Here is a 27,282-nt window from a genome sequence, read left to right as displayed (position 1 = left end):
CGAGCTATTCATGAGGGTGTGTGTGGCAATCATTCTGGGGGAAGATCGATAGCGCATAAAGCAATGACACAAGGGTATTTCTGGCCAAACATGTCAAGAGATGCGGAGGAGTTCTCTCGAAGGTGCGATAAATGCCAACGATATGGACCATTGATCCACCAACCACCTGAGGAATTGCACGTAATGGCCTCGCCATGGCCTTTCGCGCAATGGGGGATGGATGTGGTCGGTCCTCTGCCAACTGCAAGAGCTCAGAACAAGTATGTGTTACTGGCCACGGATTACTTCACTAAGTGGGTGGAAGCAGAACCATATCCTAGCGTGACTCAGACTCATGTGAGACGATTTATTTGGAACAATATTATCTGCCGTTTCGGCGTTCCAAGATCAATAGTCATTGATAATGGCACGAACCTCGACAGCAGGCAAGTAAGAGAGCTGCTGGAGGAGTATGGAATCAACCAGAAGTTGGCTGCAGTAAGCCATCCTCAAGCCAAAAGACAAGCAGAAATCACAAACAGAACCATTTTCGCCTGCATTAAGAAGAAGCTGGAAGACATAAAGGGAAGTGGTTGGATGAGCTCCCGAACGTCCTATGGGCTTACAGAACCACCCCAAGGCGGCCTACTGGGGAGAGCCCGTTTGCAATGGCATATGGTACCGAGGCAGTTATACCGGTTGAGCACTTGGTCCCCACTATCAGAAGCTTAGCATGGAGTCGAGATCAGAACGACAAGATGTTAAGATTGAACCTCGATGTGATAGACGAAAGGAGGGACGCTGCAGCTATAAGGTTAGCATCATATCAGCAAGTATTGGCGAATAGTCACAACAAAAGAGTGAAATACAGGAATTTTGCCCCTGGCGATCTGGTTCTGAAAAGAAAGGTGGGGATAGTCAAAAAAATGATGCCACCCTGGGAAGGCCCATACAGAATTGCAGAAGTCATAGGCAAGGGAGCATATACGTTGGAAACCATGGCGGGAAGGTTGGTCAGCAAGCCCTGGAACGCCACGTCTCTGAAGAGGTACTACCAATAAAAGCTAAGTTTCGGCTTTAATTGGATGTTATTTGTTGTCAATCAAGTACGTATGAATGTGCAAATTACTGAAGTTTACAAAAATAACTTTCCTCTTCAATGGGTTGCTAAAAATTTAAAGCCAAGTGGCAAGTGGCATTCTAGCCGAGCGCCAGGCACTTAAGCAAGATAAGTGGCAGCTGGCACCACAAGCCGAACGCCAAACACTTGCTAAAAATTTAAAGCCAAGTGGCAAGTGGCATTCTAGCCGAGCGCCAGGCACTTAAGCAAGATAAGTGGCAGCTGGCACCATTAGCCGAACGCCAGACACTTGCTAAAAATTTAAAGCCAAGTGGCAAGTGGCATTCTAGCCGAGCGCTAGGCACTTAAGCAAGATAAGTGGTAGCTGGCACCATAAGCCGAACGCCAGACACTTGCTAAAAATTTAAAGCCAAGTGGCAAGTGGCATTCTAGCCGAGCGCCAGGCACTTAAGCAAGACAAGTGGCAGCTGGCACCATAAGCCGAACGCCAAGCACTTGCCATAAACAAGCACACGACAAAGTTAATATAAAAGAAAAGAGAGAAAAGGTATATATGTATTGAAAATAGGTTGAACAGAGCACAACACAAAGGAAAAAGGGAAAAAGAGTTCTGTCATTTCATTCATAATAAGCATTGAGTTTACAAAAAATGAGATATTCAAGTCACATTGTTACAAAAAAGTATGGAATCAAAGAGTCCGGAGGAGTCCCAGCTAGCTGCCTCAGTACCGACAGCATCCTGGTTGTGTCGACCCGCCTCCTCGGTCCCATCAGCCGTCTCACCCTCACGAGGTGGGGAATCAAGATGAATGACAGAATCGTTCTGCTGGGGGTCAATGTCAGCAGTGGCTATGGGAGGTACCACAGTTGACGATTGAGGAGCGGTTAGAGGCAGAGCGGTAGGAGGAGCTGTAATGATCCTTGAGGAAGCAATGTCCTGGCACTCATCAAATATGCGCTCCGCTTCGGTGGGTTCTGGGTCAACATAGACCCCCAGAGGGTCGATCCCTAAATCCTTGTCGACCTCATCTGGAGTGGAGCTGGTCTGTCCCTCATCCGGAACTCGGTCGGAGAAACCTTCTCGGAATCCTTGAGCATATCTAAGAGCACTGACCTTTAAGAACCGAGCATGAAGAGCCAGCATCCCACCGTTCACTCTGCTGATTGCATCAATCAGAGCGGTACGCTCGTCCAGAGCTCTCTTCTCAAAAGCCATCCGAGCAGACTGTTCATCAGCCAGAAGGCGCTGGAGCTCTGCCTTTTCGTCTCTGATTGAATCACGCTCAGTCTGCCAGACGCTCTTTTCAAGCTGGAGGGCATCCTTCTCATCCTGAAGAGAGTCGTTCTCCTTCTTCAGGACATCTCTCTCTTGTTCAGTTTTTTCAAGCCGAGCCAATACCTCGGTATTCTTGCTGGCGAGAAGGTCGTTTTCTTTATTGGCCACCTCCAAGCTATCAGAAAACTTACGAGCCCTGGCGTTCCCCATCTCTACCTGCTTCTGCATAGCCATCATTCCGAACAAAGTCTGCATAGATGTACATTAATAACGGTTAAGCCAATAGTAAGGTCGGGCGAAGGCAAGACCAAATAATATGAGAGAATTCATGAGTTGGAAAATAAAAGTCACCTCCATGGTAGATTGGGGAAAGCGGCTGAACACATCCTTCTGGGATAGGCCTTTCGCCGCCTCAAGGTCTTTCGGAGTCCACATGCTCCTATAGTACGCCATGGCGGTCTGGCCATCCCTCAGCATGGTCTCGTTCGGTTTCACGAACGTCCCATCCGTTCGGGTGTACCGAGGGGCCCATGGTGGTAAGGTGGGAAGAGAAGGGGAGCCTGAAGCAGAAGCAGAGGCACCAGCTGCAATAGGCCCGGAGGGGGCAGGAGCTCTGACCGGGCGATGCAAGAGAGCACCCGGCCCGGAGACCCGGGTCCTTCTTATGAGAGGTTCCTCCTCAGGATCGACTCCACTGTCAGGATGAGGCCTTTTGCCTCGTTCTTTGTCCCGAGCGCCCCCCGCGGCAGCAGGGGCTGTGGTAATTTGGGGGGACGTGCTCGGGTTGGCAGCAGGGGTGCTGACAACAGAGTCAATAGCCACCGTGCTCGGGATAGTGTCAGAGAAGGTGGCTGAGGAAGAGGCTGATGCTGGAGAGGAGGTTGCCCCAGCAGCAGGAGTGGCTGGGGGAGTATTTTTCTTCCTGCCAAAAGAAGGAATTTGAAGCCTGCTCATGTTATAGCCGAGGGATGAGAGCGCTAGGAGGTTGTCTGAAGTGAGGAGGTCTGAGCAGGAAGGAATATCGTTCAGAACGTATTTCTTCAAGTAATTACTCCTATCCCTGCAAATACTGTAGCTCAAGTCATCACAAGGTATTCCTAAGGAACGGCATAAGAAAGTACAAAAGCGGGGAACGCATGTTTCGCAGGGGCAATCATGTTTGTGAGATTTGAATTTCTTATATGAGGAAACAGAACAGACGCCAAAGGCGCTCGGGATTGGGTAACCCTTTGCAGCCGGCGAAGACCAAGCCCCACTAATGCCCACGATGTTATCCCTCCAACCCTTTTCAGATTTTATTGTGTCCGTACATATGGACATCTTCTCGAACGGGTAGAGGTGGTAGAAGGGCTCGTTAGTTCGGATCTTACTGACCTTATAGGACAGAAGAAGATCTATGAGGTCAAGGTCCAGATTTCTGTCACGAATCAACAGAAGCATAACGGATATGATTCTAAAGAAATTGGGGTTTACCTGCAGGGGGGATATCCCCAGTCTATTGAAGACATAACTAAAGAAGGGATGCAGAGGGAACCTAACGACATTCAATTGAAGGTTCGTGAATAAAACTTCGTCGGGCAGGAGGCCGGCACCGGTCATAATATTAACATCCTTAGGGCAAACCCTAACTTCGATGTTGTCAGGAAGTCAAAGTCTCATACGAAGAACATCTAGATCTACAACCATGGTGGAAGTGTTTGAAGGATCTAAAAGGGGTAAAAAGAAGCCTGCCGAAAGTAAAAAGGAACAAAACTAACCTCTGAGGCAGAAAGCAACAAAGAGCACTGCAAGACCGCTGGAAGAACGACTCTTGAAGGATTTCACCGGAAAAAGCTTAGCGCTGTTCTAAAAAGAGAAAGATTTGACTGATGATGGAGACGGTAAAAAGGCATGGAGTGGCATTCTAGAGCCTTATAAAGGCGAGGGGGACCCGAGGGCCGAAGCGTCAGGAAGGTGAGAACTTCATCGAGCCCCGGAACATTGATTCTGGATCTGACCGTCCGTTCCCCCATGTGGGTTTCTCGAACCGTCAGCGTCATGATGAGACGCCTTCAATAATTACCCCCTTATTAAACAAGGGGTAATTATGGGGGCAGTTGAGGAGGCCCGATAGGACATGGGCCGGATATGACTTGCAAACGTGGCATTGAGTCCGTACAGGTGGGTCAGGCCCATAAAAAGGCACTACCATATGGGCCGAACGCGCATAGGCCCATCAAAGAGGACCGGGACTCATGAAGGAACGGGCCTAGATCCAGCAGTCCATCGACATTTGTAAATCTCTATAAATAGGAGGAGTAAGGTAAAGAAAGGGGGATCTTTTTGGTTGAGATATAGGAATTCTAGAGAGAGAGTGGGAGAAGGAATTTCTTGTATCTTCATGTTTATAAAGAAATGTACAACTCCTTCCACCTTCAAAGTCGACGACATACCGACCTCTTTTTTCATATATATATATAAATTAATAAAACGTGGTCATTATTACAAGAGACGTCTTGAAATTAAAGTCGCCCTTAGAACATCCGGGGTAGGGTTAAACGTAGGTAATTTTTTGTAAAGTAGAGAAAGAAGGGGCTGGTATAGATGAATGTTAGAGTCCTTAATTAGTGATCCTCACTTATTATTATCTATTTTATTTTTCATAGTTAGACAATCACATGGATAATATTTTAATATTTTCTTCGTTAGATTTTGCTTTCTTTTCTCAACATCTTTAGTCGGTGGATGGCACACCTTTGAAATTTAATTTTTTAATTAAATTAATTTAATAATAAATAGATAATGAGATATTAATGTTGCACATTCGAGAAAAATTTTTAATAAAAAAAGTAAAGTACCACATAAGTATTTTTTATTAAACAATGCTTATGTGGTATTCTATTTTTAAAAAACATAGATAGACAAAGTGTATGATGCATACTGAATGCTTTTAATGTTGGTTGCTTCTTTCAACAGAAATAGAATATATATATATATATATATATATAATTCGCCATCATCCGGTGAAGGATAATGGTGTAAATCAACACTTTTATCAGTAAAAGGCCTAATTGATGTCCGAGTAATAAACCAATATATTTAAGTGTTCATCACTTTATATTCTTTGGTTTTTTTTATGCATCTTCTATAAAAAAAAATATCATATCGTTAGTGTAATTATTAGAATGGCAATTGTCAAAGAAAAAAAAATTAACAGATATTTAATGGTATTGTGCGCCACTTTCTAAAAAGAATGTACATTTGTTGCATGGTAAGGCATTTTAAGAAAAGCCAAAGGAATGTAGACCATTTTAAAAATTTGCCAAGACTATAATTCAAGGTGCAATAAAACCTCAGTCAACAGACCCAAAGCTACAAATAAAATAATAAATAAATAAAGACCCAAAGCTGCACAAAATTAAAATAGTACCCTTAGTTGACCACTATTAATGTAATAGTAAATTACCTTTTTAGTCACTCAATAATACATGCACCTCGATCCTATTTATATTATACACAGACCGCAAGCACAATAACAAGACCCCTTTCTCACTTTTGTAGTTCACCATACAGGGTTTGGCTCCCTCAAAAATTTCCAGTGAATTCTATAGAGTACTGAATACACACACACACACACACACACACACACACACATACGTTACATATATAGTCTTCAACATTGAGTAGAGTCTGTGCACTTTAGCACACAGTTGATCATCAACTACAAATCATGGTGTTCAATATAACCTCCATTAAGACATCATCCAATGGAGTTTGGCAAGGTGATAACCCCCTACACTATGCCTTCCCATTGTTGATAGTCCAAACCACCTTAGTCCTCGTCCTCAGTCGCTCTCTTGCCTTCCTTCTCAAGCCCATGCGCCAACCCAAAGTCATTGCAGAGATAGTTGTATGTTCCCTCCATCCATCATCATACCTAACCACTGTTTGGTTGCCTAGAAATTAAACTCACAACTTCAAGAAAATTATAAACAAAAACTCAACCAAACTAAACAAGAACCGCGGTGTTTATTTGGTTCAGTTTTCTAACAATAAAAATATATTTTAAAATTACTGAAAAGTAGAAAATTTATTGAAAATTTTCTTTGGTTGAAAGTATTTTTTGAAAAAAAAAATGAGGTAATGATTATTTATTTATTTTTCATTTCAGGGTGGAATTATTCTCGGACCATCAGCTTTAGGCCGAAACAAAGAATACTTGCACAGGATTTTCCCGTCATGGAGTACTCCGATCCTCGAGTCGGTCGCGAGCATCGGCCTCCTCTTCTTCCTCTTCCTTGTCGGCCTCGAGCTCGACCTAAGCTCGATCGGCCGTAGTGGCAGAAGAGCTTTTGCTATCGCTGCAGCCGGAATCTCACTACCGTTCATCTCCGGTGTTGGAGTCGCCGTAGTCCTCCGAAAAACAGTTGAAGGAGCCGACAAAGTCGGCTTCGGTCAATACCTAGTCTTCATGGGAGTGGCTCTCTCCATCACTGCCTTCCCGGTGCTGGCCCGCATCTTGGCAGAGCTCAAGCTGCTCACGACACGCATCGGCGAGACGGCCATGGCCGCGGCCGCATTCAACGACGTGGCCGCATGGATCCTACTAGCCCTGGCCGTAGCCTTGGCGGGAAACGGTGCGGGTGGACCCCAAAAGAGCCCCATCATATCTTTATGGGTACTACTATCAGGTGTTGCTTTTGTTGCCTTCATGATGGTCTTTATCAGACCCGTCATGGACCGGGTCGCTAAACGGTGTTCGCCCGATCATGACACCATCGACGAAGCATATATATGCTTGACTCTAGGCGCTGTGATGGTGTCCGGGTTCATGACAGACTTCATAGGCATTCATTCGATATTCGGAGCGTTTGTTTTCGGTCTGACCATTCCGAAAGGAGAGTTTGCTGAGAGATTGATTGAGAGGATAGAAGATTTTGTGTCCGGGTTGCTTTTGCCGCTTTACTTTGCGTCCAGCGGGTTGAAGACCGACGTGGCGAAGATAAGTGGCGGAAAGGCGTGGGGGCTGTTGGCGCTCGTGATCACGACGGCGTGTGCCGGGAAGATAACCGGTACCTTCGCGGTGGCAATGATATGTAAGATTCCGGCGAGGGAGGCGTTGACGCTGGGGGTGCTCATGAATACCAAAGGATTGGTGGAGCTTATTGTGCTCAACATCGGCAAGGAGAAAAAGGTTAGTCATGCGCATTTCAGCATTTTCTTATGGTTTTTTTGCTAAATTATAACACGATAAACTGTGCCACAAGCTCACAATAGAATGCCAACTATAGCTAGTTGAAATGAATACGAAAAAATAATAGTAATACTTAGACCTATTTGTCAATTCGATTTATGTGATTTAAAGGTTAATGATTCTGATTTTTTTTTAATTTACATTATGTGCCTATATAAATTTAGCTGATCTCTTATTCATTTCTCGTGATACCAGATTCGTTCTGTAAGAATATATATATATATATATTTTGTGTGTTATTAAATGACGTTTTTTTTAACCTTTAAATCCAATTTCACGACAAATAGGAGAGAGGACTCTCCAGATCCAAATCCATTTTTAACGTTAAGACACTCACAGTAAAATGTGAGTGTTTCAGTTTGACTGGCCAAAAGAAAAAAAGAAACAAGAAATAGTGTCCCACGCAACGGAAGGTACTCACTTTTGTTCTTTTATACTCCACAAAGTCAACAAGAAGTAGTGTCATTGAGTTGTAGTAAGTGAAGTCAAAATAGTCCATTATTATAAATTCAAGAGAAAAGCCACCACCACTTTGTTCCTCTTTGGCGACTCAGCAAAATGTCAAATAATCCCTCCATGATCTGTCATATCGCCGAATAACAAAAGACACTATTTTTATTTTGAGTAGTCAATTTTGGCATGGCCTTTTTCAATAAAATATATTAAAAAACATCTTTTTTCTAGGGTAGGTGGTTCCCCGGCCAGTCTAAGGATCTAGACGTCCAGGTTTTTTATATTTGGGGATGTAGGGTCACACCATGGGTCCATGACCATCCTCTTGTTCTACCTTTCCAGAGATGAAAGTCACAAGAATGACACATACATGGAAAATGATATATATATATATATATAAGTCTTGGATGTCTCATTCTTAATTTATTATTAATAATATTGTAGAGTTTGCTTCTCTCTTTCCGCAACAAACTTGGGTTGCAAATTCTTTCATTTGTTTCAAGTATTTCAAAATTTTAAAATTTTTAAAAAATACTGTAACATTATGAACCCCAAAGAATGTGTACGTAGAGGGGAATCCTTAACTTATATAACGTAGCAATACTGTTGAAAGAATTCAGACTACCAAGAGAAAGAAATTGAGTTTTACCACAAAAACGATCACTTCGCATAAATAATATTAAAGATCAGGTTGATACCAAGAGTTGTACTAGCACTCCGATTAAGCAATCAAGTGTGTCTACCGAATGACTAATTCTTACGAGACACCTTAAAAAAATTGACTCATTCTAATTCTTAATATTCAACTTATCATTTCCATTTATTTTTGGCAATCTTCTTTACATAATAATAGTGATGGCAGTAGCAAAATTGATTAATGTGATGAATTGTTCTTCAGGTGCTTAACGATGAGGTGTTTGCTATATTAGTCCTCATGGCATTGTTCACCACCTTCATGACAACCCCAACGGTGATGGCCATCTACAAACCTGCCCGGAACATCCCCTCCCGGACCTTCCGCCGCCTACAATCTGCCTCTGAAAGCATCAAAGATGAGCTAAAGATCCTCGCATGCGTTCACGGACCAGGGAACGTACCCTCACTCATCAACCTCATTGAGTCAACTCGGTCTACCAACAAGTCCGGACTCAAACTATACATCATGCACCTCGTTGAGCTCACAGAACGGTCATCGTCAATCGTGATGGTCCAACGCTTCCGAAAGAACGGCTTTCCGTTCATAAACCGCTTCCGTCAGGGTGAGTTACACGACCGAGTCGGGGTGGCGTTCCAAGCATACGGACAACTCGGCCGAGTTAACGTCCGACCCATAACTGCCATATCAGCATTGCCCACAATGGACGAGGACATATGCCATGTGGCGGAAGACAAGGGGGTGACAATGATCATATTGCCTTTCCACAAACAATGGAGGAAAGAGATGGGTGAGGTTGAGGTAGAGAACATGGGACACGGGTGGAGAGGCATCAATCAGAGGGTGCTGAAGAACGCACCGTGTTCCGTGGCGTTGCTTGTGGACCGTGGATTCGGCGGTGGGTCCCAACAGACACCAGGACCCACAGCCACAGTGGCACAGAGGGTGTGTGTGGTGTTCTTTGGTGGTCCGGACGACAGGGAGGCCTTGGTGTTGGGTGGTCGGATGGCAGAACATCCGGCTGTTAAAGTGACCGTTATAAGGTTCATTGAGAAAGAAGGGTTGGAAGGTAATGGCATTGTGTTGCGCCCATCGCCAAACAAGTGTAGAGAGAAGAGTTATAGCTTCTCAACTGCCACCATCAACATTAACCGCGAGAAGGAGAAGGTAATCCTCTCTATATAGTTGAGCATCACAGAATAAACTATTTGATTATAATTAAACAACATGGAACTGATTTATTTTCATTTGATCATAAAATGTATATAGGAGTTGGACGCAGGGGCGGTGGTGGAGTTCCAAAGGAAGAATGAGGGAATGGTGGAGTACATAGAGAAGGTGGCAAGCAATGTCATGGAGGCAGTGTTGGAGATAGGGAGAAGAAGGGACTATGACCTTATCGTTGTAGGGAAGGGTCGGTTCCCATCGACGATGGTGGCAGAGCTGGCGGACTGCCAAGCTGAGCACGCCGAGCTAGGGCCCATTGGAGACCTGCTGGCCTCATCAAACCAAGGGATTGTTTCTTCAGTGCTTGTGATTCAAGAACATGATGTAGCCCATGTAGAGGAGGCTCCAGTGTCAAAAAGGTTTCAAAGAGAAGATGACAGAGTCGCAGCCAATGGGTCATCCAGTATGGTATAGAGATCACCAAGGACTTAAAATGTGACATAAATAAATTGGATGCATAATTGTTTGTCGCTTATAAGTTTCAGTTCAGTCCAAAAATCCAGGGATATATCGCTATAGGTACCTTGAGATACTCTATAGGTCTGAACTGCTATATTTTTCTTATCCATAGATACAAGAAAGTTGCAAATAAGACCCACTGCCTTGTGTCTATATGGATAAGAAATTGCAGCGTGTAACGAGTATATTAATTGTGCATAGCAGAAGTTGATGTTTCGTTTGACAAAAAAAAAAATGGTAGTTAAAATTGTTTCTGGTTGATCACTGCCTCTTGCCAAAAGCCTGATCATGACTTAAACTGTGTAGGCTGGAGCTATTAATTTAAATGGGAATGGCCCTTGTTCAAGTCAAACATAGGGGGCTTCTTCGGGTATATGCATTTGCAGATATCAGAATAAAGTTGTGACGGGTGAACGTTTGCCCGTTGACCCAAAAACTTAAACTATTGGATAGTGCTACATACTCGACCAATACCCATTTCAATTCCCAATCCTATGTGGAACACATCCAGCAAAAGTCCTATATACTAAAAAAAAGCAATTTAGCATTGTTTAATGCCCACCAAAACAAAACAAAACAAAGCCAAAAAAAAGCTAATGCATCTATACCACAACATTATATCATGAAAGCACAACAATTTTTTTATTTTTGACCATAAAGGGTACTTTTTTTGTTTTCTATTCCATTAGGAGCCACCCCGAGCTCAGCTGATTTTTGTAAGGAGTCACATAAATCCACATTTTTCCCTTGTCAAAAAGCTAAAACCTTTTGTATATGGTTCGAACCCACCCAGTGGAGAATTGGTAGACAACCCCTAATTCTCCAGACGACGAGGCAGTTTGGGCAGATCATCATCATAATCTTTGCCTTCATCCCATACAAATAAAGCTGCTAAACCATGATACCGAACAGTAATTCTAAAAACCATCAGTTCCTGAGAACTACACGTTATATCTATAATTTGTAGGGACACACAGATTTTGGTGAAAACTTTAAATGTTTTTTAACGTGGTACAAATCAAAAGATTTCAATGAAAATTTGAATCCCAAAAAATTCAATGATTACAAAGAAGTTGAAGTACATAAGATAGAAGTACAAACGAAATGAAATAAAACAGCTAAGTTATTACATTTCCGAAGGCAATCTAAATTTTCAGCCACAGACAATGTTCCTCACAAACACAGAGCAACAATTCTCTTTTAAATCGGCAATTACCGCGCCCTTCTGACAATTGTACATATTTAAACTATTTTCAAACACACAAGCCCTTCCCGACCAGATATACGGAAAATTTAATTTTGGAAGTAAAAAGAACAATAAAAATGCTTGGGTTAATATACTGACCTTAGAGAAAGCCTCCCTCGGTCCAATTGGTATCTGATTTCCCATTGTGACTCATCGTCTTATTGTCAGGTGCACTCTGGTAAAAATTATCGTATCCATCATCCTTGGCATCGTCCCAGCCTGCCCAGCTATTATCCCCATTATGGGATGCTGTCCCCTTTGTGGATTCTTGCTTCCGATTGTCTGTGCTATCCCAATCATCCCAGGAGCCTGAGTTTACAGAATTAAAATTCCCACCAGATGAGGGTTGACCTCCTCCAGAAGAATTCCATCCTTTGGATTCCTGTCCAAAGTCCTGATAATACCCATTTCTTTCAGTTTCATTTTGTTGCCAGCCATCGCTCTTCCAGCCACCGCTTTCCTTCGTGTACTCCTCAACCTTCTGCGAAGCCATCGCCATGACACCTTTCATTATCCCCCATGTCTTCTGTCCAATCTCTGTTGTTTTTGCAGTGACAACGTTGACAGTTTCATTCACCTTGTGATCATAGCCCCCCTCTTTCACCTGTAAGAAGAGGTAAATCCAAACATCTTGCTTCACCACTGAGCATTCCGAAGTTCACTACAACAAAGTTATAACGACATAACAGAATAACTAAATATTAAATAGGGTAGAGTGCAAAGAAAACCCCTTGAACTATTGCCCTTTTGCAAATAACCCCCTTAAACTAAAAACTGCCCCCTGAACTATTGATTTGTTACAATTAAGTACAAACCCATCGCAAAAGACTATTTTACCATTTTTCAATAAATTTGTCATTTCTTATTAAATTATGTTTATCATCTTTTCTCTTATCTAAATATTAATTATACTATTTACCTTAATTTTATTATTAGTATCAATTTATCATAAAAATGAAAAAAATAAAAAGATTTGTAACTACCATTTTCTAAAATGATTAACTTATTATTAAAATTTAATTATTTATAATAAAACTTATTATACCCATTTTAAACTTTTTTACCGTAGAACCTTCTTTTTCATACAATATATTGACAAAAAATTAATAAATTACTTAAATAAAAAATACCTTCTTTTTCATGTAATATATTCATGAAAAATTAAGAAAATAATTAAACTATTTAAAAAAAATTACTTAAGATTTTTATTTAAACAACTAATTTTAAAAATTAAAGGTAAATTTATGCAAATTTAATGGAGACTATGTCATCAAATTAGTATGAACTTATTTCATAATTTATTTCCATAAGAAAAATAGATTAAGTGTAATTCAATAAGAAAAGGTATTATGGCCATTTAATAAAATATAGTTTAGGCATTGGGACATTTTTCAACAAAATGTGATAGGCATTATGGCCAGTTAATAAAATATAATTTAGGCATTGGGGCATTTTGGAACAAAATGTGATAGTTCAAGGGGTATCATGCACAAAGTGTTGTTAAGGGGGGTTCTTTGCAAATTCAAGCATAGTTCAAGAGGTTTTTTTGCACTTTACCCTATTAAATATATCTATCAAAAACCAAAACCAGACAACGTTTTCCCTACAATTCCCTACAATTCCATAAATAGGCCAAAGGCAATGAATGACGCGAATTCTTTGGCATGCCGAGTATGATGGTCCACAAGCCCATCAAGAGTAAGTAGCCAAAATTAGTACAATATGTAGAACTTTAGGGGGAAACGGAAAATGACAAAATGTATCTAGAATACTTGACACACATCCTTGCGATCTACTACTCTAATGTAAATTTTAAAATTTGCAATAATATTTCCATCTCAAAGACCACACTTGAACCTAATAAGTTTCTCATGATATATTTCCTAGTTATTACATCCTGCACCAAGGTTCTGAAAACATTAAAGAATTGAGACAGAGTGCCAGTTAATTTGTCCCAGAGGAGAAAGCAAAATTGTTTTTAACTCTAAAAAACCAGGAATGTCTTATGCCCTCAAGTAATTATACTATATGTCACTTAAAAATTTCAACACTTTTAGTTACAAGAGCTGTGTGTTTGTGTGTGTGTGAGAGAGAGATGTCAAACTACACTTACATGACAGTGATGCTTTGATGCTAATGTCAAACCTTTTTGTCAATAGATACATGCAAGGGAACATGAAACAATTTATTTTTCCTATTTTTGGAATTACAATGCAAAGCGTGTTTCTAAGGCCGCAAATGAACCGAGCTGTTCATGAACAGTTCTGGCTCGGTTCGGGCTCGTTTGTTAAGCAAACGAGCCGAGCTCGAGCTCAATTTTTAGACTCGTTTATTAAACAAGCCGAGCCCGAACAGTGTTGAGCTCGGCTCGTATAAGCTCGTGAACATGAGCTCATTTGTGTTTGTGAACACAAGTTCGTATAAAGCTAGTATACATTGTAAATCACAAACTCTTATGAATACATAAATCACTAAAATACATCAACTTATTTTTTAAAATAATAAATTAATAATATACAAATCAAATTTGGAAGCCTTATCTTTAAAAAATCGTTTCACCTTACCAAATGCTAACCTTATCTCTGCGCAATCTCTATGCTATGTCCTTATCCACCTTTATTCCAACTTGGCAATCTAGCAAATGAAGCATCAGACTACGACCCATCACTTTACCAAGTTTCATAGATCAGCCATTACACTTTCACATTCTCTCTCTCAATCTCTCTAGCCAAGACCTGCTGTTAGGGCAGTAAGCTTGGTATTGGGTAACGCCATGATTACAGGAGACCTCTCAATCACAGATCCACTTAATCTAGGAGTGATTGATGCGATAAACTTGCTCCAACAACAACTCCTCTTTGAGAAATGTCTTCATCTCTCTCAACCATGTTCTTTTTCTTCATACCCTTTTTTTTTCTTACTTTTGATGGAGTTATGAGACGGTGAAGAATATAGACTGGTTTGTAGAGATGATATAGACTGATTTGCAGAAGATGATTTGCAGATGATTAAGAAAATTTCTGAAATGAGAGCTTGAACCGAGCTGAGCCCAAGCTCATTCAAATATTGGCGAGCCGAGCTCGAGCTTACCTAAGTCAAGCTCGACCAAGCCCGAGCCGAGCCCGAGCACCATTCTACACTTGGCGAGCTGAGCCCGAGCAAGCCAAAGCTCGGCTCGGCTCAGTTCGGTTCATTTGCAGCCCTACGTGTTTCCCAATTCCACAGAATTATATTTTTAATATTTAACACATAGGTTAAAGAAACTATTCCAAGATGGTAGGCTTGGAACAAAGTAAAGCTGGCAAACACTATTATTAAAAAGAAGATTAATAAATCATGTGAATAATATTAATAATAATAAGCGAGTAGGAGAGGGCTAGGATAATTGAAAATGCATGGTATAAAATTTATTATGGAGTAGGATAATAACATGAATTTAAAAGAAATTGCAATATTTACAAGAAAATGAGATAATAAAACTTATATCCCCAAGAAAGCTTATTCACCCCAACAGGACAAGACTATCATATTAAAGTACATTTTTTTTTTTTTTATAAGTATATTAAAGTACAATTTTGAAAACATATAGATGTGTTAACTCAAAAATACTCCAAGAAGATTACTTATACAAGACTTAAATGATCATGTAAAGATTTGTGGCAAATATAAGAGAGAGATTGGTGGATGAAGAATCTTGTTGGTGGGATGAGGATGTCCAAACCATAGTAAAAATAATAATAAATAAAGGGAGTACCAAAAAAATTTGGCCAAAACTAAATATGAAGAAATGCTTGAAAAATCAAATTTACAAAGAAGCTAAAAAAGCAATAAAAAATGCGAACTATAGAGTGCATGATGATTTACCAAAAAGAAATATGGTAGGTAAGCATGCATACACTGAATTCCATACAAACCCAGTATTCTAAATTAGGTACAAAAGATTAGAGAGAAGAATGTATATACCTAACTACATAAAGTAAAGGAAAGCTAGAGGTTTTAATCACATTACGTGTGTATTAAATAAACTATAAATTTGTTTTAATCACATTAAGCTAGGACCAAAGATCTAAGGATCTTGGCCAAAGATAAATATATATATATAAATAAATAAATAAAATAATAAATAGAAAGGGTTACTTTGAAAAAATGTTGGATGAAAATTATATATATGAAGTACAAGTTTTAAGAATATGGTAACCTCGTGAAGATTATGAAAACAAATTTCTCGTGGGATCGGGTTGGTGTGCCAGGTAAAAATAAAATTACGAACAATGAATACAAAATTTTGTTTTAAGGAAACAATATTCATAATTAAACTTGTAAGTGTTTAGGAGATGATGGCATTTAACAAGATTGTACTAATTAAGAAAATGCTAGATGAGAGACAAAAAATTAATTTAGTAGTTACATATAGAAATTATCTAAAGTTGTACAAGTCAGCACAGCATAAAATTGATAAGTCAAACTATAGATCTTTGGAAGAGAATGATTGGGCATCAAACTTAGGCTGAAAAAAACAATGTTAGAAGATCAATTTGGATTTATGTCAAAGGTAGCCGATAATGAAAGTTATATAAACATTGAGGAGACTAACAGAAAGATGTTGAAAACAGATTTTTATATGGTTCTAGAAAAGAATAGGTCACAAATATATATATATTGAAGTAAATAATATACGTATAATGGTTGTAAATTGTCTTCATCATCATCACCCTTGCCTTTATCCCGTACAAAAAGGGGGTCGGCTACACGGATTCTATTTTCCTAATCTTTTCTATCATAAGCCATTTCTACTGTCCTGCTAATCATTTTTTATCACTTCAGTCCATATTAGTTTGGGTGACCTCTTTATCTCTTATATTCTATGCAAATCAATATTCCTCTCCTCGCTGGTGCATCTATAGGTTGGTGTCAAATATGTCCATACCACCTAAATGGCTAAGTCTACTCTCTCTTATTTTCTTGCTAATGGGCGTCACACCTAATTTCTCCTTAATCCTTTGGTTATTAATCTTATCTTTCCTAATTACTCCTACCAATCATCTTTATTTGTTGGTGCTTCGCAAAGGTCTATGTCGAGGCTGAGTCCATCGCCGGGGGGGGGGGGGGGGGGGGGGGGGGGGGGGGGGTATCAAAAAATTGATGGATAAGTTATTTTTGTTAAATTTTAATAATTTTTTTCTTCGTAAATATTTTACGACAACACCACCAGAAGAAAAAAAAAAAATTACGTCCAAACAAATGGAGTAATAGTACTAAAGCAAGATGAATAAATAAAGAAGTACTTCTGGCATATTGTAAAATAAACATATATACCTAATATAAAAATGTAGATCACATAAAACAGCTGTTAAACCAATCACCCTTTATGTGACATAATGTTGGTGGTTAAGAAACATGTTCGTAAAATGAATATGGCTTAAATGCAGATGTTGAAATAGAGAACACTCCCCCAACCAACCTTGCCCAAATGAAAAACAATGGTCTTTTATTATTGTTGGACTTGTAAGGGATCATGTCTACTAGCCTTTAAGACAATAAAGAGAAAAGGTACGATCTTGCAAGGCACGTCACAACTGGCTAGTGCTTTTAGCAACACTACTGTCATAGTCTGTGACCATGCGAAGGAGTAGTCATCTAGTATTTAATTAGCACTAAGTAAGCCCACCAGTGGAGGTTTACCTAAAATTTACACACAAATGTATAATCAAGTAACAGGTTGCAATGAGGGCCAAACGATCCCCTTGTTTACAAGCAACAAACCTACAATGATGGCACAGGGCCGTTGACACTTGGCACTAATTCCAAATTTCAATTAGAATGGGGAGGACAAATAAAGAAAATTGTGCATCTAGTATATTGTGTGATAGGCATATTCCCCTATGATTGAAAGGGGAATTCTATATAATAACTATTAGACCAGTAATACTTTATGGTACCGAATGTTGGGCAGCTAGGAAACAACATTTGCATAAAGCGAGTGTGGCAGAAATGTGAATGTTGAGATGGATGCACGGTAAGACTAGAAAGGATAGAATTAAAAATTATCACATTTGGGAGATAAAATGGGATAAAATAAATTAAGATGGTTTGGACATGTGCAAAGAAGACCTTTAAGTGTGCCAGTTAGAAAAAGTGACATAGTCCACATTGAAGGTAATACTGGGGGAAGAGGAAGACTAAAAGATCAAAGTTAACGTGGGTAAAGTTAGTAAAAAATGAAATGTTAGCATGTGATAATTATTATGCAAAAAAATCACCTTTCTCTATAACATAATACTTAAAAACAATATCTACAAAAGTGCCACCAACTATCTACAAAAGTGCCACCAACTATGAACTTGGAATACAACAAGCCAATGAGCGTGTTATAACAGAGACGTCACAACAGCTTGCTTGTCACCTTTTAAAAAAGGATTATGTTGCCTAATAAATTTTTTTTTTAATAAGTATTATGTTGGGTAATATTCACCCTCGTTGCTAGCTTGTTTGTTTGGTTGTGTGGGTGCATGAGCTTTTGAAGTAAACCTTTGTTGACAGTATCGCTTGTTGAATTCTTTTCTATGACTAGAATCACAAAAGGATGGCCTTATCGGACTCTGTTTCTATCTGTAACAATTCTTAGGTAAATTAAATGTTCACAAATTCTATAAAGCTAAAATTGAGCCAAGTTTTGTTCATTCAAATTCATGAGTGAACTCAAACAAGCCCTTAATGGGCCATTAGCCATTAAAATAGGTTCTTTAAGAGTGGACCTTACGAAGTATAAGATTGGAATGGTTGACCTTAATGCACTGCATATGTCTTCTAGAACTCTTGAACCATGTTATGTTATAACTTACAATTCCATTTTATTGGTTGACAAAAAAAAACTTGTATTGTTAGTACTCTAAAAGCCTTTGCCACTATTTTTTTTTTTTTTTTGATAAGTAAAAGCTTTTGCCACTATGTCAGCCCATAGGTCCTAACAACTATTCAGTCATCACACCCACCATGTCAGCCCATAGGTCCTAACAACTACTCAGTTATCACACTATAAGCTGTCAAAAATGAGATATTTATTTCTCTTTTAAGCAAACCACCATCCATTGTCTCAGCTCTCTCCCCATTTAGCAGTTTAGTAGTTAGTACCAGTCATCAAACTGTATGTTGTGAAGAATGAGATCTTTAAATCTCTTTTAACCAATTCCCCATCCATCTTCTCAGCTTTTCTCCCCATTTAGTAGCTTAGTACCTTCATAATTCACACCTTATTGCACTGCTGCCAACTTCTTTGTACATTTCTGAAATATAAAAACTAAAACTTCAAAAAAAAAAATTTTTTTTTCATTCTAACAACTTCGCCCCAGTTGATATAGAAAATTTAATAAGTTTGTACCTATATTACATAATGATCAGTGTTATCCAAAAGTTTGATAATTGATACAAAACCATCTAACAAGAAGAGTTTGTTTAGGGAAAGAAACCTAGTTCTACATACTAGCCCACAAAGTTGAACAAAATAAAAAACCAAATACCTTGGAAGTGAGTTCCTTTGTGCCTGCTTGAACAACAGTAGCAGCCGATTGTGCCGCAGATGCAGCAACCATGGATAACCTACCAAATCCCTATATATGACAAATGGACAATGCAATCAATAAAAAGATAAATAATTCAAATTCATGACTACTAAACCACACCTATATTTATATATGTAGATATACACATAATTTACCTGAGAAACAGCTGAAAGAACATCCCCCTGCGAATTATTCCGCGGCACGGGGGCTGCTGGTGTTGATCCGAATCCAACATACTTTCCCCCCTGTGATGGGGGTAACCCCTCTGGCCGCGTTTCATTCTCCGCAATCTTCCTCGCAAAAAAATCTTCCTTATTTGCCGCCGAAGCCTCCAATTGCGACCGCGTATGCATATCCTCTGTCGACCTTGACCTGGCCGGGGCACCTCCACTGCCTGAACCGCTCCTAACATTACCCGTCGAGTGGTTCCGCCTCATGTCCGATGAGGATGATCTGAACCCACCGTCATCAAAACTATCCCAATTATCCCACCCTCCATTTCCCCCCGAACTACCATTCCTGCCGCCGCCCCCACCGCTCAAAGGCGGCTTCTTCTTGCTAGCCCCTAGGGTTTCCTTCACCACCGGTGGATCCCGCCACGGCCTACCCTCGGCTAGGGCTTGGATTCGGTCCCGGTAGACGGACGCAGCATTGGTGTTGTACTTGGTGACGATATCGGTTTCTTTCGCGACCCCGTATTGGGCGAGGAAGGCGTTGAGCTGTTCATTTCCACCAGACTCCATCTTCTTGAGCTGGATCTCGGACCAGGAGTCCATGGTGACGGATCGGACGAAGCTGATGTGCACACCGAGGCCTCGGTGCTTGCCGGAGCACTCTAAGCACATGAAGACGCCGTACGACACCGACGCCCATTGGGGATTCTTCTGGGCGCAATCGACGCAGATCTTGTTGCCCGGTTGCGATTGCAGGTCTCGTAGGCGTCGCGATGCCGCCATTGTTCACACGCTCCGATCCGATCCGATCCGATCGGGAGATTCGGGATCGGATCTGTGAGTTTGAGAGAAGTGAACAGAACTGATATATATAAATATATATAAATAGATAGACAGAGAGAGGTGATTAGATCATTGTGTTGCGAAGTGGAGATTGGATATGTAGAGGAATAGATTGAAGATATAGGTTTTCAGATGTGATCGAGAGAGAGTGAGAAATCTAGAGAGAGAAAATGAGGAAACTAGAAAGAGAAAGAGAGGCGTCTGGGGTACGACCTTTGTGTTGGAAAGAATGTGAGAAATTGCGGGGATGGTCGACACCCACTACTAGAACCGTTTGGGGTTGGATTAACTGCTGTTCAGATGTGCTCTCTCCTGTTGGGATTGGGAAGGGATTCGTTATTTTTATTTTTGTTTCTGTTAAAAACCCTATACTATTTTTAAATTGTTATATAAACTTATACATATAAATAAAATTAAAAAATTATCTAAAAACTCAATTAAAATCTTAAAATCCATTGCATCACTTAAAAACCCTATACTATTTTTAAATTGTTATATAAACTTATATATATAAATAAAATAAAAAATTATCTAAAAACTCAATTAAAATCTTAAAATCCATTGCATCACTTAAAAACCCTATACTATTTTTAAATTGTTATATAAACTTATATATATAAGTAAAATAAAAAATTATCTAAAAACTCAATTAAAATCTTAAAATCCATTGCATCACTTGTATTCCATTTGTTTGCCTTTAAGGAGTAATCAAATGTTTTGTAATGAAAATACCCTTTTTAACCCGTGATCAATATGTTATTTTAAGGATTAAAATCACTTATACTATTTAATTTGATCACATTACCCCTTTATATTAATAAATAACTTCCAAGACTAAATTCTACTCTCATTTTCAGACATTTTGTTTAGATGGAGTTTAAAATATATATATATTTATAGTTATATTATTAATCTCAATTGCCAGTATTGAGGATATTAAAAAAAGAAAAACTAATGTATTATGAGTGCGCAACCTGTAAGAAATATCTTATACAAAATCAACTCATGGATTTAAATGCACAAATTCAATTAGGAGACATACCCGATATGAAACTCTATTTAAGAGAAATTACAACGTTCTAGATATATTCTGACGACCTTTAACCCTCTAATCTTCTCTCTGCGTACTGAATGTTGAATTTCATAATTTTAACACATATATATAGACGAGAGTTGAGACCGTTCCATTATATATGAAGAGTTGTGTTGGTTCCATTAACCAATACACCACTTCATATGTGATTATTCATGAGACACCTTTAGGAATTAATATGATTTAATGCACATCAATTAAATATGGTGCAACCCCTCTTAAATATTCGAATAGTTATTAATCTGTGTGAAATTAATGTTAGATTATTAATTTTGCTTACATTCTCCCACTTAGTCTAACAATAATTAATTCTGATCACTTCAAGATCAAAATGATCATTGGGTGTACTACAAAAGTTAATCCATATATTTATAAGAAACACATCTACCATTCAATTTGGAGTACCTTCGAGTCTACTAATATGAGATTAAGGGCGTCATTATATCATCAATGATATAAGACACCAATGGTCACCGATACTAATAAACTCAACTCCAACGTCACATATATTTTGCATGTGCATCTATTCAATACAATATTCATGCCATGCATCGGCTCTACCGTGTCTCAATAAGGACACACCGTGTCTCAAAACTGGACACTTCAGTCACAAATTTTTCATACACATGTGCACTAATATGAAAAAAGTAAATGAGGATAATAATTGTGATCACAAAATAAAATTGTCTTTACCTGAGCCAAATACAACCTCCCACTAACTAAGTAAATTAATGTTGTCAAAGAGAAATTTGCATGCTTACTATACAACATTAGCAGCAAACCCTTAGTTATGAGATCAACAATCTTTTGTTGGGTATCAATGTGCTCAATCAGACACTAGCTGGTTCTGTATCCTCTATTTCACAACAAGGTATTAACGGTCATATTTTAGACCAACTTGAACTCTTGTTGTTTCTTTAATACAAGACTGTAGCGGTATTGACCTGAAGTCCAAAACTGATATTTTATAAAACATGAAATGTGGCCTTATAACATGCAAATAAACTACGCTTCTATCACTTATCAAAATAATAAAACAATACTTAAAATGGATTTTGTACTGTCATGACAAGCACCATAGTCAGTTTTTCTACCACGCCAAACTTATCAGGTCCTATTATAAAGTATACTGTTCTCAATCCTTTGCAAATATCTTATAAATTTATTTGCCACTCACTATAGGTCCAAACCAAGATCACTGTGATATCTGTCTAGCATATGCTATATTATAGTTAACCATATACAAAACCTGAGCATACATTAGGTTTCCAAAGGCATATGCAATGCCTTTTATCTAATCTTGCTCTAAGTATTTTTCGACCATTGGAATATCAAATTCTCACATTTACAATGAGTGTAATTTCACCTTTATAGTGTTATGTGTCAAGTACTTTTAGAACTCTATCTAAGTAGGTTCTTTGTGACAATCCGATAATTTCACAAGATTGATTTAGGTGAAACTTAATGCCAATAAAAAAGCGTCATCAACACCTTCATCTCAAATGTTTGAGAAGTTAAATTGTTTAATCTCATGTACAATAGTATCACTGTCATCCACATTTAACACTAAAGATTAATTTTACTCCCACTGACTTTGAGAATAACTAAGGCCACACATTTATAGTTTAATTGATAGGAAGATCAATTAAACTTTCCAGAGTTAATTAAATAATGCCTCAAAACAATTAACTCTAAATGGGATCAACATAACATATAATAATATTTCATTTGGGCCAAAATTATCATATATTAGTCTCCCACTGGTGAAATAACTTTCACATTTGAAGCTAAATAATCATAGAAAACACAATAATTACTTATACTTCTTTGGGCATAGTGAGTCATCAATTGTGTCTTCTACACTAATTACTTCAATCCGCTTAGTTGGACAAACTCAATGACCTACCTTTGGGCTTGATCGTTGCTCGTCTCTACTAAACGCCAACACAATCCTTTAACTTTAACAAAATAATAATTTTGCCACTAGTTACAAATATCAATAAAATTTTCATGAGTGTGCCACTTTGGTAACTAAACACTCGATCAAACTTAACGACACTTGTGCTTAGGATTGCAAAATGATTCAATTTTTCCGAATGAATCAAAATACCATATACATATTATGCAATAATACGAAACATGAGGCACATGCATAATTATGTATATAATTTCAATAACATGTATAATTTTATAAATCATATATACTATGAGACCAAATATGTAATCATTAATTATGTCATGTATATCATTAAAGATATAAAATATTTAAATAGTGATGCATGACATAACTAATTAATATTTATGAAAGATTACTAATGCACAAAATTAGATTTGAAGCTTTATACAATTATACATGCTATAAAAAGAATATTGGGACTAAAATTAAATTATTAATCTTATACCAGTCATGTAATTATTTTTTAGAATAATCACCCACACTCTAATTGAGTTTATAGTAAAACTTCTCTAAAATATCATGCGCATAACTCTTGGTGCATGGACCATAAGCCTACGTACCGGTGCATGCAACATGCATGACTCTATAAGTACAAAGACACGTGGTTCAAATCCTATATGTGTGTGTGTGTGTGTCTGTCTGTCTGTTTGGTTTAAACCCAAAAAGACATGTCTCTTGGTTTATATATATATATATATCGCAATTATATATATATATATATATATATATATATATATATATATTGTACATAAATTTCATACGTAAAATAAATTTATGCATTAGAGTCCATGTGGGCTCTGATACCACGTGTAAGAAATATCTTTTACAAATCAACTCATGAACCTAAATGCATAAATTCAATTAGGAGACCGACTCGATATGAAACTTTATTTTAGCAAATTACAACGTTCTGGACATATTCTGATTGGAGACGACCTTCAACCCTCTAATCTTCTCTCTGCGTACTAGATGATGGATTTCAGAATTTTAACACACATATATATAGACGAGGGTTGGGACAGTTCCATTACATATAAAGAGTTGTGTTGATTCTATCAACCAATACACCACTTCATATGTTACTATTCACGAGACAACTTTAGGAATTAATATGATGTAATGCACATCAATTAAATATGGTGCAACCCCTCTTAAATATATGGATACTTATTGATCTATGTGAAATAAATGTTAGACTATTAATTCTGCTTACACGACCAAGAACAATAATGATATTATATAGTAATGATAAACAACGTAAAAGAGAAAACGTGAAAACTTTGACACTTGATATGTTTATACTCCCTGAATCTAACTTCATAGGCCACGTTACTACGATAGAGTTAAAAAAGAAAAAGCCCTCCTACATAGTATAACTGAAAGGGAGAAAAAAGAAAGGAAAAAAAAAAACATGGTGTTTCCTCTTTCCCAAAAACAGTAAATTAAAAACTTTCAAAATGAGATAGAGCAAAAGAAATAATTATCCATATTCCATAAATCTAAATTTACAAAATACAAATTCATATAACTATACAGTTTTTGAATATATCAAATTATTTTAACCGTACAAACATTCTTAACTATACAGTATTATCAAATAGATTTTAACAAAATAAATATAGTATTATCTATACTCTGTTATGTATTTGCGATTTGAGATTTTATAATTGTGTATTGTTAAATCTTGGTTGGCCCTGAATGTGCTAATGTCCCGTTACCATTTGAAAGCAAAAATAAAAAAATAAAAAAAGGGTGAAATGATAATTTTTTTAAAAGTAACGAAATTTTTAGATATTTTTTTTGATATAGGGAGTTATTTGATTGATTTGGGATAGTCTAATAGGGTTTAATTATTTTATTCATGGAGATCAATTTTACCATTTCACGTATTAGTTTAGTTAACAGCCTTATTACAAAATAAGAGTAAAATGATTATTTTTGTTAATTATGGTGGTTATTTAATAGTACAGGCGTTGTGTAACATATAAAAATAATGTAAGAGGGTTTTACGATTTTAATCATTTTATTATTACTGTTATTATTGTTACTTTCTTTTATTGAGAATGCAAAAAATTATTTAAATATCATTTTTTAACCATCCCAATCTTCAAGTTATCAAAATTTATATATCCAAATCAACTATAGGCCTAAAATCATAACCCCCTCATGTTTTTAAAAACTATCAATTAACCCCTTCAACTAAATATTAGATTTTGATATTTTAAAAAGTCTATCATATCACCCATTTCCTATTAGTTTTTCCTCTAAAACTAACAGAATTGTATCACGTGCAACAGTTGTATCATTTTGCTAACCAAAATAACATTATAATTCACAATGACAAAATTGGCTTTCTCACACTATAATTTCAATTTAATAAAATATTAATATACTATCAAGTGCATTATTATCATTTTACAATAACTTAACGGATCATCACGAAAAAAACTTTTGTTAGTTCAAGGGGTTATTTGATAATTAAGGGGATTATATGACTTTTTTAAAACAAGAGGGGTTTTATGAGTTAAATTTATGCCTTGATTATAATGCCCAAATTATTTCCGCTTTGCCAAACACATCCAAAGAAACTTTTATTTCTCAAAATAATTTGTTATTTTGTTTTTTCAAACAAAACTTATTTAAAAAGTAAATTGCAATGGTCAGAAAGTGAAAGCAAAGTATTAGTATCATATTCATTTCGCTTATATGGTAACAATTAACAAATACATAGTAAAGCCCAATGCATTTTTTTCTTTTCTTTTTTAAAGCATATGCATAACAACATACAAACTACTATCTTCCTAAAGAGATTTTGAATTTAAATCATCGGTAATGTGTAAATTATAATAATTCGTGTTAAGCAATTAATCACAAATTTACATGAATCCCATATCTTGGAACTTCATGATTTTCACATATCTATAATGCATAAATAAATACTAGTTAGATATAAATATTTCGATTCACGATATCAAATCTTGTTGAGATTAAGTCCAACGTCTAGATCCTTTAGTCACGAACTAATCTGCAACTCTGATCAATAGGCAAAGGGGGAAACTGGTTTCTCTCTCTTAGCCTTTTGCACACATAAAACTTTTACATGTTGTTTTTATTAACGTACATAATTGATAGAGTATATGCACTTTTATAAAGGTAGAGAGATGACCAATTTTCCTTTTAGTAACATAATTTTACTTTCCATCAAAGTATGGAATATGAAAGGAAAACACTACTCCAATAAGTAATTACCAAAAAGATAATTATAAGTTGACCAAAAAATATAATATAATATTAATCTGATATCTATTTACTTAGCCACCAAGTAATATGTTACATGTCCAAATCATGTGGGCCACAATTAAATAAATAATCTTACATTTTTCCACTTGGCACATATGATAATTTCTGTAGTGGTTTAATAAAATAGTCATTAGTGTGCACCATAAATCAGATTAAGGTATTAAGTTGGTCATCATAAATACCATGGTAAACAAACTACCAATGTGAGTCATAACAGTTGTATGTCCCTAAATAACACAGTCCCTTTTATATACCACAACACCAGTAACCTATTCAACATAGTCTATAAATGAGAAGTTTCAATAATGATCTAACAATAATATTTTTTCCAAGGCTATTCCTATTACCACTTATTAAAGCAATGCGTACATGTATATTAATTAATAAGAAATATTAGAAGCACATTTAATGAACGCAAAATGTCAAATATATATATAAGTACTATTAAGCAATCCACAATAAAAAAATAATCATCATTAATTACGTTCAAAACTCATTCTTTTAATATGTTCCATAAATGTCTTGGGTGGTAGTCCATTCGTTAATGGATTGCAATCATAAGTTGTGTGCTTATATATTCAATAGACATTCGTTGTTTCTAAACATTTTCTTTAATGATAAAGTATTTCAACTTTAGAATACCTATCATTTTTCATACAAGAAGATCAACAATTGCAGCATAAATTTTCAGCAATCTGAAAATGGTACCCATAACTCCAAATCCTGAAATAAATTCTGCAATAATAAA

The 27,282-nt window shown here is 37.2% G+C and overlaps 2 protein-coding genes across 2 annotated transcripts; one reads left to right on the top strand and one right to left on the bottom strand.

The window, feature by feature from the left end:
• Positions 1–5,839: 5,839 nt before the first annotated feature.
• Positions 5,840–10,624, top strand: LOC132313144 (cation/H(+) antiporter 20). The gene is made up of 4 exons (XM_059811818.1): positions 5,840–6,225; positions 6,487–7,509; positions 8,921–9,844; positions 9,947–10,624. Exons 1-4 carry the CDS (start codon positions 6,046–6,048, stop codon positions 10,316–10,318), a joined length of 2,499 nt encoding a protein of 832 aa, XP_059667801.1. The 5' UTR covers positions 5,840–6,045; the 3' UTR covers positions 10,319–10,624.
• Positions 10,625–11,468: 844 nt separating this feature from the next.
• Positions 11,469–20,518, bottom strand: LOC132313145 (probable ADP-ribosylation factor GTPase-activating protein AGD6). The gene is made up of 3 exons (XM_059811819.1): positions 19,324–20,518; positions 19,127–19,216; positions 11,469–12,213 (listed from the first exon to the last, which is right to left on the bottom strand). The coding sequence occupies exons 1-3, from the start codon at positions 20,122–20,124 to the stop codon at positions 11,710–11,712; spliced, it is 1,395 nt and encodes a 464-aa protein (XP_059667802.1). The 5' UTR covers positions 20,125–20,518; the 3' UTR covers positions 11,469–11,709.
• Between the last annotated feature and the right edge of the window lie 6,764 nt (positions 20,519–27,282).

This window comes from Cornus florida, unplaced genomic scaffold (assembly GCF_030987335.1).
Source record: "Cornus florida cultivar Cherokee Brave unplaced genomic scaffold, ASM3098733v1 CherokeeBrave_3.0.0_Hap2_Chr06, whole genome shotgun sequence".
NCBI classification, from domain to species: domain Eukaryota; kingdom Viridiplantae; phylum Streptophyta; class Magnoliopsida; order Cornales; family Cornaceae; genus Cornus; species Cornus florida.
The sequence above is the reverse complement of the archived record's forward strand: the minus strand, read 5'-3'. Positions and strand labels throughout refer to the sequence as shown.

Coding starts and splice junctions, on each gene's coding strand:
- LOC132313144 (XM_059811818.1), top strand. CDS start 6,046: ATGGTGTTCAATATAACCTCCATTAAGACATCATCCAATGGAGTTTGG. Junction 6,226..6,486: donor AAGTCATTGCAGAGATAGTT/GTATGTTCCCTC, acceptor TTTTCATTTCAG/GGTGGAATTATTCTCGGACC. Junction 9,845..9,946: donor TTAACCGCGAGAAGGAGAAG/GTAATCCTCTCT, acceptor AAATGTATATAG/GAGTTGGACGCAGGGGCGGT.
- LOC132313145 (XM_059811819.1), bottom strand. CDS start 20,124: ATGGCGGCATCGCGACGCCTACGAGACCTGCAATCGCAACCGGGCAAC. Junction 19,217..19,323: donor TTCTTTCAGCTGTTTCTCAG/GTAAATTATGTG, acceptor TGTCATATATAG/GGATTTGGTAGGTTATCCAT. Junction 12,214..19,126: donor CAAAGGAACTCACTTCCAAG/GTATTTGGTTTT, acceptor CTCTTCTTACAG/GTGAAAGAGGGGGGCTATGA.